Source organism: Rhinoderma darwinii, chromosome 4, assembly GCF_050947455.1.
Source record: "Rhinoderma darwinii isolate aRhiDar2 chromosome 4, aRhiDar2.hap1, whole genome shotgun sequence".
NCBI classification, from domain to species: domain Eukaryota; kingdom Metazoa; phylum Chordata; class Amphibia; order Anura; family Rhinodermatidae; genus Rhinoderma; species Rhinoderma darwinii.
This window is the reverse complement of record NC_134690.1, coordinates 343,590,786-343,603,483: the sequence shown is the minus strand read 5'-3', so window position 1 is coordinate 343,603,483 and position 12,698 is coordinate 343,590,786. Positions and strand designations below refer to the sequence as shown.

Below are 12,698 nucleotides of genomic sequence, written 5' to 3'. Positions count from 1 at the left end.
GATCCCTTATTTTATTCTGTTTTCCGAGGGGTAGCAACTAACAAACAGCGATTCTGGAATAGTTTTTTATTAAATTTTTTTACGGTGTTCACCGTACGGGTAAAATAGCGTGATATTTTTATAGTTTGGGTCGTTACGGTCGCGGGGATACCACATATGTGTACTTTTTTTATGTTTTTTGGTTTTTCCTATAATAAAAGACTTATTATAGGAAAAAAGGCTGTTATAGTGTTTTTTAACATGAAACTTATTTTTTTAACTTTTTTACAACATTTTTATTAACCTGTTTTAACTTTTTTTTTTTTTTGTCCCACTGGGGAACTTGAAGGCATGAAGCCCTGATCGCTATTCTAATACACTGCACTACCTACATAGTGCAGTGTATTAGAGCTGTCAGCTATTCACTCACAGCAAGCCTATTAGGCTTCGCCTCCCGGCGGGGTCTAATAGGCTTCCGTACTAGGAAGCGATTGTTAGGCTATGGTTGCCATAGCAACCATCGGAACACTCGCGGGTGCCGATGGTTGTTATTAGCAACCATAGGGTACGATCTAAGGGGTTAATCGGTCGGATCGGAGCCTTGCTCCGGTCCTGGCCGTTAGGGCACGATGTCAGCTGTGACAAACAGCTGACACCCGCGCCCGTAGCAACCATCGTGGTTGCCGACAGGCTACAAGCCACTTCGATGCATCGATCACGTTTATCGATGCATCGAAGGGGTTAATCGGCCGGATCGGAGCCTAGCTCCGTTGCAGAGGGGCGTCGGACAGCTGATTCCCGGCGGTGATAACGCTGGCTCAGCTTCTGAGCCAGCGTCATCACATACCCACGTCATAGAGCTGTGATTGGTCAGTCTGCTTTGACTGACCAATCACAGCGATCGCCGGCAGGAGACCGCTGTGAATGGTCCCCTGCCGTCTTACTGTGCCGGTCAACTGTCATAAACAGTTGACGGCACAGTTCTGTCACCTTGTCCTATGACAGGGTGACAGTTTTTAGCCAGGACGCACCGGTACGTCCCTGTGGCTTAAAGCACTTCAATGCAGGACGTACCGGTGCGTCCTGGTGCGCTAAGGGGTTAAACTCATGGATGGTATTGTGTCTTAGGGCTCTTTGGATCATTGTAATCAATCTCAGACAACTGTGATAATTAGTTTGCCAGGTGTGCCCAATCAAGGGAAAACTACTTAAGAAGGACGTTCCACATTATTAAGCAGGCCACAGGTTTCAAGCAATATGGGAAAGAAAAAGGATCTCTCTGCTGCCGAAAAGCGTGAAATAGTGCAATACCTTAGGCCCCATGCACACGACCGTGTTTTTGCGTCCGCAATTCCCCCGCAAATCCACGGGAGAATTGCGGACCCATTCATTTCAATGGGCACATACACACTATCCGTGTTTTCACGGGTCTCCGCATGTCCGTGCCGCAGAAACTCAGGACATGTCTTATTACGGGCCGCAAATTCGATGCGGACATGCCAATAGAAGTCAATAGGCCCGTGTTAAATGCGGATACACCTCCGTGTGTCATCCGCAGTTTGCGGATTTGCGGAAGTGTTGCTAGGCGACGACCGGGAATGAGTTCCGTCGTCGTGAAGGCTGGAGACCGTGCAGGAAAGCAGCAGAGAGCAGCATGGCTTCAATTAGCGTGGAGAAGCTAATCATCCTGATCCAGCACAAGCCCTGTCTATGGAATAAGCGCCTTGAAGAGTATGCTGACAGGAAACTGAAAGATCTTGCCTGGCAGGAGGTCTGCAGTGAGGTGCATCCTGAGTGGGAGAAGGCAACGAACGTGCAAAAGAAACGCATGGGTAAGTTTCACACCTTGATGCGGTTTCTGAGTACTCCTGTCATGTCATAATGAAATGCCTGAAGTTTTGATTGGTGGGGGTTGGATCACTGAAACACCCACCAATCTCTGAAATGAAGCTGCAGAAGTGCACGTGAGATTGTGGGGGTCTCATGGCTCGGACCACCACCGATCAAAACGTGACATGTCACTATGAGGGTATGTTCACACACACTAATTACGGACGTAATTCGGGGGTTTTTGCCCTGAAGTACGTCCGCTAAATATGCCGCAGTAGCGTGGGCAAACATCTGCCCATTGAAAGCAATGGGCTGACGTTTGTGTGTTCAAGCGAGGTGTATATTTACCCGCCGCTGTCAAATTACGGCGCGTAAATATACGCCCGCGTCAAAGAAGTGACCTGTCACTTCTAGTGCCGTAATTGGAGACGTTATTCATTGACTCCAATTAAAAGCAGCGCCAATTACGCCCATTTCAAGCGCCTGCACATGCCTTTACGGCTGAAATTACGTGGATGTTTTCTCCTGAACACATCAACGTAATTTCAGCCGTTCAGCTGTCGTGTGGGCACGGGCAGACGTGGTTGAATTGATGTTGAATTAAATGAGAAAACTGTGGCAAGTACGCAGTCGTTTCTGCAACGTCTCAATTACCTGTCAAATATGCAAATGTTGGTGCAGATTTGTTGCGTAAACGCCCCAAATCTGCACCAACATTTTCAGCAAAAAAACAACATTTCCTAAGATCTAGTAATGTACACTTCAAATATGTTGATCTGTGATTGTTTTATTTTATATCATAGTTGAATACGTGAAAACACGATGGAACACATGCCGTGACCAATTTAAGCGTGAGCTGAATGACAAGGGGAAGAGCGGAGACGGACGGCAGAAAAAAAGACCATACCTGTACACAAAACAGCTGTCGTTCCTTCTGGATGTCATGCAGGTTGGCCCGTAAGTATTGCTTATATACTTTGATCATTGTAGTCTGGCCATGTAGTAAGTGGCGTAACTACCGCCGTAGCGACTGCTACGGGGACCGCGGCATGAGGGGGCTCCACCATGTCCGGAGGCTCCGCTAGCAGCCGCTATGGCTGCTACAGCGGGACGCCACTGAACACTACGGCAGAGCAGGTAGGTATCTCCCCGCTCTGTCATTAAACAAAAGACATGTATCCCCTATCCACAGGATAGGGGATACATGTTTTATCGCTGGCATTGACAGGGAGAACGGGGGACTGAAAGTACCGTGAACTTCTCCATCACAAACCTCGTACTTCCGGCCTGTGTCCGCAGCTCCGTAGAAATGAATGGAGCGAGGGTCGCGCTTGTGCGCATGCGTAACCAGCGCTCCTTTCTCTTTTATTGAGCTGTGCAGACGCCGGAACTCAGAGGTTAGTCATGTAGAACTTCAGGGGACTTTCAGTCCCCCGTTCTCCCTATCGCTGCCAGCGATCACGCATGTATTTGTAGGACACACTATAGGTCGCATTTTTTATGGGGGGGGAGGGGGGCCTGTATGGCGTTAGCGCCATACAGCCCCCTCTGTAGATAACGCCATAAAGTCCCCCTATAGATAACGCCATACAGTTCCCCGGTAGATAATGCCATACAGTGTACAGTGGGGCGCTATATGGCGTTATCTACAGGGGTGGGGGGGGGGCTGTAAAAAAGGCACTATCTACAAGGGGGGGGGGGGGTTGTGTGACACCCAGTGTAGGGTGGGCCCCAATCAAAAGTTTGCTAGGCGGCCCAGTCTTTCCTAGTTACGCCCCTGCATGTAGTGATGCATGTGAGTATGTTAAAACAGTACGTATTGGTGTGGCCAATTATACGGTCTATTCAAGCACATGATTCCCTCTAGGCAGCCCATCGGATAAGCTGCATATGTTTACATAGTGTATTTGCCCTGCTGTAGACATGACGTTAAATTACTACTAAAATTCCCTAACATTATGTTTTCATTTTCCAACAGAACCAAGGATAATCTGGAGGCAGAAGACTCTGATGCCACTCAAATAGAAGAGGCTGACGTAGGTTTGGGGATTGCTAGGTCCACTTCCACTCCAGTGCCTGCTGAAAATACAACAGTGGATAATCCAGTCTGTGCCACGGAACCGGAAGACGAAATTATACCCCGAGGTAAACGCCGACGTTCTGCCAATAAAGGTCCAACATGTACAGAGCCAAGGCAGGCGGTCGACTTGCGGGTTTTAAAACACCTGGAGAAAAGAGCGACAGAAACCGAAGAGGGCACCTTCTGTCGCGCTCTTTCAAATATTCTAAAAAGAGTGCCAATTGAGAGGCAGATCAGGTGCCAAACAGCCCTACTGGAAGTGGTCGAAATTTTTGCAACACATCCTGACCCACGTGAAATCTATCATGCCATAGAGTTTCATAGGGGGGGGTGTGATGGAAGCACCTTCCGCTCTGTCCCTCCAGCACCTGCAGCAACCGCTCAAGCCAGTCGGCAGTCACCATATGAAGGCTCAATGCCACTATTCAGTGAAGATCGTCCAGGGTATGGCATGCCTGGACCTTCGCAACAGCAATATCGGCACATGCAGCAGGGGTAGGCTGTTCCACGACCCCATTATGACCCTGCACCTTCTCAATCATTTTATAATTTGTTAAAATTATATAGTTTTGTTTTTGTTTCATGACACTGTTTTGTGCAAAGAATAAAAGAAGTTTATAGTTAATTATGTGTTTGTATTTCTTATTATTGAAAAACATAATGAGGTATTGGTTTGCATTTCGGCCGAATGCAAAGAATCACATTTTTTTTTTTAAAATTAATACATAATTTAAAAAAATACAGACAGAAATACATTAGCTCGCAACCCGCGTCAAGGGTCCTCATTCTCTTGCGAGTCCCTACTCTACTACTGCAACTTTAACTACTAACATTTGTAACATAAAAACAGTAAATACAACAGTCCCTATTAAATTTTAAATGGTTCAGCTCTGCGTCCACTGCCGACTCATGAATCCTCAGAAAATTGTGGAGGACAACACAGGCTTGGATAACCTTTGTCACATTTTCAGGATTCATCTGAATGGAGCTCTGGAACACACGCCACTTGCTGCTTAGAATTCCGAAGGCGCACTCCACATACCGTCTCACACGGGTAAGGCGGTAGTTAAAAATGCGCCTCCGTTCATCTAAGCCACGCCTAGGGAATGGACGCATCAGGTGAGGGGACAGTCCGAAACCTTCATCACCCACAATGACAAAGGGTGCTGGTGGTCCTGTAGATCCTGTAGATCCTGGAAGGTGTCTAGGTTCCGGAAGGTCGAGCTGGTTAGATGCAAGCCGTTCACCCATTCTGGAAGCCCTGAAAATGCCAGCATCCGCAGAGCTTCCATAGGCCCCAATATCGACAATTATAAACCGATAGTCACTGTCAGCCAAGGCCAACAGCACCACCGAGAAAAACTGTTTATAATTGAAATACTGAGACCCTGAGTGAGCAGGCTTTTTTACGCGAATGTGCTTACCATCCAGCGCACCAACACAGTTGGGAAACTGTGCTGATTGTAAGAAGCCATCGGCAATCCGAATCCAGTCCTCAGGCTTGGGCTTTGGCATCACTGCTGCTCGAAGTTGCTGCCAGATGACTTCGCAGGTAAGCTTGACAATCTTAGAAATAGTGGAGCACCCCAGCAGAAAATGGAAATGTAGCGATGCAAAGGAGTTGCCGGTGGCAAGAAATCTGTAAAAAAAAAATATATATATATATAAAAATATGCACATACAGGAAAAATATCTGCAGCACGGTGACAAGGCGGCAATATGAACAGGGGACAAGTATACTAATATTGTTTGCAGGGTACAGACATGTCGTAGAAGGGGATTTAGGTTTTCTTACCTCAGAGTGACGATCAGGCGTTCCTCTGGAGAAATGCAACGTCTCATGGTGGTGTTCTGGAAGATGAGTCCAGGACGAAGGTCCGCCAGCAGACAGTCAAAAGTTTGAACGGACATACGGCAGTAGCTGAGGAATTTGTCCGGGTGCTGCCGCAGGTCTGAGTACAGCATGTTAAAATGCCCCTTCCTAAGCCGTTGGGAGACAATGGGGTGAACCCAATATCTCCTCCTCCTCCTCGGTTCTTCGTCCAGCATTGGTGGTTGCTGTCCAAATCGCCTGGAGAGGAGCCAGTACAGGAATACATCATCCACATCATCAGAAGACATCTTCGCAGTGAGGAACTGACAAAAACCACAGCTAAATCAGCAGCGCAATCTCACAGAACTCGCACAAAGCAAAGATCAGGAAAAATGCACAAGGAAATGGCTCCTGAGCGATCATGTGACCTTCTAAAGGGGTTGGAGCAAGCTTTTGACATCTTGTTTAAATTTGCCTTTTTTTTTCCCATCCGCATTTTGCGGATTACATACGGATGAACTGCGGAGTACATACGGATGAACTGCGGATGACATTTCACGGAACACGGTCCTGGAATTTGCGGACCAGAAAACACTACGGTCGTGTGCATGAGGCCTTAGTCAAGGTATGAAAACATTGGATATTTCAAGAAAACATAAGCGTGATCATCGTACTGTGAAAAGATTTGTGGCTGATTCAGAGCACAGACGGGTTCGATCAGATAAAGGCATAATGAGGAAGGTTTTGTGCCAGACAAATTAAAGGACAGGTGTCGCGATTTTTATTTATTTTTATATGTTTTTGGTTTTAGTATGTTAATAAAATAAATTGTATTTATTTGTGTTTTTTGTGTTTTACTTTTTTCTTTTTTCTAACTTTTACTCCTCTATGGGGGCTGCCATTTATTTTTTCATCTCTGTATGTGTCGATTAACGACACATACAGAGATGGAATACCGCACATACAGCCCCATAGTGAATGCGAACGGGAACCGTTCCATTCACTATAGCGTACGCCGTCTGTGTGGGAACGGCACATGCGCCGCTCCCACACAGTCCAAAAGGAAGGTCTTCGGCAGAGCGACATCCGGCGCCATTTTCATGTGGATCGGAAGCCGCGACCGGACAGTAAGATGACTACTTCCGGTCGCGGCTTCCGTCCATATGTTCAGAGGCAAGGACTAGGAGAGGAGGCGGCGGCAGGAGCAGGTAAGTTATATTTGTGTTTGTGCGTGTTATACTGTGTGATTACACTGTATCTAATCCTTCTACACTGTGCATTCGCTCAAAAAATGGCGGCACACAGTGTAGGAGGTTTGAACATTCAACCCCCTCCTTTCTCCTGCCACTAGCCAGGAGAAAGGAGGGGGTATTGTGCGAGCACACTAGAGCGTGTGTGTCTACACCAAATTTGCAGCATAAAGCAATGAGGTTGCTTTACCACATTGCAATGCTGCAATTTTGGGAATCTAGGGACCAGCACATGGAAATGTTATAAATTAGAATCTAATTTATAATATTTCCTGACTTGTGAATATTTCCTGACTTGTGAAAAAAATTAGAACAATGTGTAATAATTTATTGACTAACAGTTTAACAAAAAATAAATAAATAATTTTCTAGCGACACATTCCCTTTAATAGTATTAGGAGAGCAGCTGCTAAAATGCCATTGCAATACAGCAAACAGGTATTTGAAGCCGCTGGTGCCTCTGGAGTCCCGCGAACCTCAAGGTGTAGGATCCTCCAGAGGTTTGCAAGTGTACATAAAGCTATTATTCGGCCACCCCTAAACATTGCTCACAAGCAGAAATGGTTGCAGTGGGCTCAGAAATACATGAAGACTAATTTTCAAACCGTGTTGTTTACTGATGAGTGCCGTGCAACCCTGGATGGTCCAGATGGATGGAGTAGTGGATGGTTGGTGAATGGCCACCATGTCCCAACAAGGCTGCAACGTCAGCAAGGAGGTGGCGGATTCATGTTTTGGGCTGGAATCATGGGGAGAGAGCTGGTAGGCCCCTTTAGGGTCGTACGTAGACCTCAACCCTATTGAGAACCTTTGGAGCATCCTCAAGCAAAATATCTATGAGAGTGGGAGGCAGTTCACATCAAAACAGAAGCTCTGGGAGGCTATTCTGACATCCTGCAAGGATATTCAAGCAGAAACTGTCCAAATACTCACACATTCAATGGATGCAAGAATTGTGAAGGTGATATCAAAGAAGTCGTCCTATGTTAACATGTAACTTGGCATGTTAAGTTTTTTTTGATTGAAAGAGCTTTTGATTTCTGTAAATATGACCTCCTGATGCTGCAAATTCAACAAATTACCATTTTAGTTCTCTTTACAACCTTTAAAATGTTTTGATCTCTGTTGTGCATAATAATTTGAAACAGTGCATTTTGAGTTTTTTACTTCTAAAAATAAATCTGTTATCATTAGGAGATTTGTTAAATAAAATTTACACTATACTCCAACGGTTGATGGCTTGAAGATTATACTGACTCTCATTTGCATCGACTATTTAGGAAAATCAGCAAAAAATAACATTTGCATAATAATTTGGAATGCGGTGTAAAGCTGGCCTGCTAGCAGGTCAGCCTCCTGGGATGACATCTCATCCCAGGAGACCGCTGCAGCCTGTGATTGGCTACAGCGGCGGTCACATGGGATGAAGCGCCACCCCAGGAGGATGAAACACAGACTCCTAGGTAAGTTTAATATTTTTTTTTTTTTCTGAGTAACGTTTTTTGCGGCGTGATCGCTACGAATCCCCCGCCAAAAACTGAACAACTGCTATTTGATGCAGGATTTACATCCCATTGAATTCAATGGGTAAATCCCGCAACATATAAGCAACGTTTACGTAAAGATAATTGACATGCTGCGGAATTAAACTTATTTCCGCTCAGTATTTACGCAGCGTGTGGATGAGATTTGTTTTATCTCATCCACTTTTCTGCTACTGTATTTGATTCGGATTTTCCGCAACTAATTCCGTTGCGGAGAATCCGCCGTATTTACGCAACATGTGAACTGGCCCTAAACGGAAATGCTGCAGAAATTTTCTGCAGCAATTCCGTTACATATGGACAAGCCCTTATTTGAACGGAACTAGGCAAATCTTTAAGGCTGGATTGACACGAGCATGTTTGGTCCGTAAAGGACGGAACGTATTTCGGCCGCATGTCCCGGACCGAACACACTGCAGGGAGCCAGACTCCTAGCATCATAGTTTTGTACGACGCTAGGAGTCCCTGCCTCTCCGTGGAACTACTGTCCTGTACTGAAAACATTATTACAGTACGGGACAGTTGTCCCGCAGCGAGGCAGGGACTCCTAGCGTCGTACATAACTATGATGCTAGTACCCCGGCTCCCTGCAGTGTGTTCGGCCGAAATACGTTCCATCCTTTACGGACCGAACATGCTCGTGTGAATCCAGCCTAACTGGTATAAGATCGCCCTCTGTAGAGCTACGGTGGGTGGCCCTGGTCTCTGTATCCCGCTGTATAGCATAATTACGGCGGCGCTACAGGAACTATAGGGCGCTATCTATCCATCCTTTTATTAGAGTATATTTCCAAACGAATAGGCAGCACTACACAGGACTCCAATTCAGTGAAAAAAGGTTAATTCACCCATACGTCAGTGCACGAGATGAGGTGAATAAACTTTTTTTCTCACTAAATTGGAGTCCTGTGTCGTTTGGAAATATATATGTGGGACTGGAATCTGAGGTCCTAAGGCTTGTGCGCACACAACTACGCATATTTTGCATTTATATGTGCTGCTCTTCCTTTTTCTACTTTTAGAATAGAATAGACAGGTAGGGCATACGTACATTTTTTTTATATATTAAATGGCACTAGGGGTCGAGTGGGGGCTCATTTGAAAGCTCTTTTCAATACAAAAAAGATGCTGCAAACGATTTTGAGGTAGAATTTTTTTTCGCTGAGATATTTAACGTTAAAGTTATCATCTTCATTATCGGCTACCGCTGGTGTTAGCATTACCCATAATGTACCACGCGGGTAAAATCCTAAATGTGTGTTCGCGCGCGCGCATGTGTGTGTGAACTTGGGAATGTCACGTTAAGGTGACTTGAAATTACGTATTATTACAATCGGCCTCGGCGATACAAAATGGACCTTGTCTACGATTGTAGTGTGATTTTATGTGTACACATTTCGGTAGTCTCTTGTTGTGCTCCACTCGAGACAGATGTATGAGGATTATCATGTACAGTGAGCAGAATATCTAAAGCTTTTTCATCATTACTAGCATGTTTGGGTCTTCCAGATCTTGGTGCGCTTTAATTGAACCGGTTATTTAGAAACGATGAACAGTTCTTTTAACAGTTGACAATGAAATTGTATCACGGATAGGATAAGTGGTATTGAATAAAGCTGCTACTTCTCGATAGGATCTTATTTTTTCTTCGCCATACACTCTCATCATCAATAAAGTGAGCCTTTCTGTTTCGGTCAAATGCATTTTGTGATATGACAATAGAAATGTCCAAAAATGAAAATTACTTTCCGAATTAGAACTCTCTGAAATTCACAAGCGACTACCGAAATGTGTACACATGAAATTATGTTACAATCGTAGACCAGGTCCATTTTGTATCGCCGAGGCCGATTGTAATAATACGGAATTTAAAGTCACCTTGATGTAACATTCCCAAGCTCACACGCACACGCGCCCACACACATTTAGGATTTTACCCGCGCAGTACGTTTTGAGTAATGCTAACACCAGCGGTAGCCGATAATGAAGATGATCATTTTAAAGTTAAATATCTCAGCGAAAAAAAATCCTTTCTCAAAATCGATTGCGCCATTGTTTTTGTATTGAAAAGAGTTTTCTGTTTCTCGACCCCCCCGTACCATTTAAGATTTTGCTGCCCCCGCCGACCCCACCACCCCTAAGGGGGTGGGGGTGTTTTTTTTTTGGCGTTAACTGGTAGATTTTATGACCCCATTAAACCCCACCAAATTTCAACCCTCTACCTCGAGCTGTTCAAAAGTTATGAGGGTGTTCCGGAACTTTTGGTGGGCACTGTATATACACACAGTACAGTGCAAAAGTTTTAGGCAGTTGTGGTAAAATGCTTCAAATTAAGAATGCTTTCAAAAATAGATGTGTTAACAGTTTGTTTTTTTATAAATTAACAAAATGCGAAATGAATGAACAAAAGAGAAATTAAATCAAATCAATACTTGGTGTAACCACCCTTTGTCTTCAAAACATCAATAATTCTTATAGGTACATTTGTACACAGTCTTTGAAGGAACTCGGTAGGGCGGTTGTTTCAAACATCTTGGAGAAGTAACCACAGATGTGGATGTTCTTCCTCAAATCCTTCTGTCTCTTCATGTAATCCCAGACAGACTCGATGATATTGAAATCATGGCTCTGTGGGGGGCTATATCATCACTTCCAGGATGCCTTGTTTTCTTTACACTGAAGATAGTTCTTAACCCCTTAGTAACCACCAATACGCCTTTTCATGGCGGTCACTAAGGGGCCTTAGGCCAGGCCTCCGCCTTTTCATGGCGGCCCAGTCTAGGCTGGGGCTCAGCTGTCTGATGACGGCCGGGCTCCTCCTCCACCAGCCACGATCGAAGCTTACTTAGATCGCGGCCGTTTAACCCATTAAATGCCGCAGTCATTACTGACCGCAGCATTTAAATAATTTGCAGAGGGAGTGAGCTCCCGTTATGCCCATGGCCAGGATCGCCAAGGGGTACGTTTGAACGACAGCTCTCTTCTCGGCATCTGCTCCCTCCAAGGAGACGCCGGCACTCTCTTCCGGGTCCTCGTACTGTTTCCCGCAGGGCGCGCGCGTGTGCACGGCCTTAAAGGGCCAGTACTCGTCCAGCTGTCTAATATCAATTATCAGACCAAATGGCTGCTGGACTATAAAAAGGGGCTCTGCCCACTGGTTTCTTGCCTGAGCGTTGTTGTATACCCTAGTTTGTCTTGCTAAAGGTCTCCCAGTACTTTCCAGTTCCCAGTGTTACCCGTTCCTGCTGCCTGTACCCTGCGTCCCGTGCTATCGTATTTGCTGTGAAAGTCAAGTCGTGTCTTCCCGCTGCATCCGCGGCGTCACCTGCTGTGAAAGTCAAGTCGTGCTCCTGCCACTGTCTACATTGCCTCAGGTACCTGTTCAGAACTATAGACATTGTTTTGTACCTTGTTGGCCAGCTGCTACCCGGCTACACGGTACGGCCCAGTGCGTCCACACCCCGCGCCGTGACAGCTCCCTCTGTCATCCATCGGTGACCCGCAAATAAAATCGCGGGCCTCCAATGGGGTGTTAATGCAGCCGGGAGCCTGATAAAGGCCCCCTTTTCTGCCATGGGCATATGCCTATTAGGACACGCCAGAGGCTCGTCCTAATAGATTGCCTGTCAGGTTTACACTGACAGGCAATAATGCTCTGGTATATTAAGTATACTAAAGCATTATAGCAGCGATCTGAAGATCGCATAGTAAAGTCCCCTAGTGGAACTAAAAAAAGAAGTAATAAATGTGAAATAAAGATTATTAATAAAAATTACAGTAAAAAAATAAAACCATTTTTTTCCATAAAAAGTGGTTTTATTTAGTAAAAGTGTAAAAAAGAAATAAAACGACACATATATGGTATCGCCGCAACCGTAATCACCCAAACAATAAAGTTAATAAGTAATTTAAACTTAAAGGTGAACACCGTAAAAAAAACGTAAAAAACAATTGCGAAAGTGCTATTTTTTTCCATTGCCCCCCAAAAGTCATAATAAAAGTTAATCAATAATTCCCATGTACCCCAAAACAGTACCAATCAAAACTACATCTCGTCCCGCAAAAAACAAGCCCTCATAACTACAGTGACGGAAAAATAAAAATTACGGCTCTTGGAAAGCGACAATGCAAAAATAAATAATTTTAGTTCAAAAGTGTTTTTATTGTGCAAAAGCGGTAAAACATACAAAACCTATACATAT

General features: G+C 45.0%; 1 protein-coding gene across 1 annotated transcript; it reads left to right on the top strand.

Moving 5' to 3' along the window:
* The first annotated feature begins 901 nt into the window (after positions 1 to 901).
* Positions 902 to 4,489, top strand: LOC142761277 (uncharacterized). Its single transcript, XM_075864462.1, has 3 exons — positions 902 to 1,811; positions 2,613 to 2,766; positions 3,788 to 4,489. Exons 1-3 carry the CDS (start codon positions 1,634 to 1,636, stop codon positions 4,386 to 4,388), a joined length of 933 nt encoding a protein of 310 aa, XP_075720577.1. The 5' UTR covers positions 902 to 1,633; the 3' UTR covers positions 4,389 to 4,489.
* Positions 4,490 to 12,698: the final 8,209 nt, after the last annotated feature.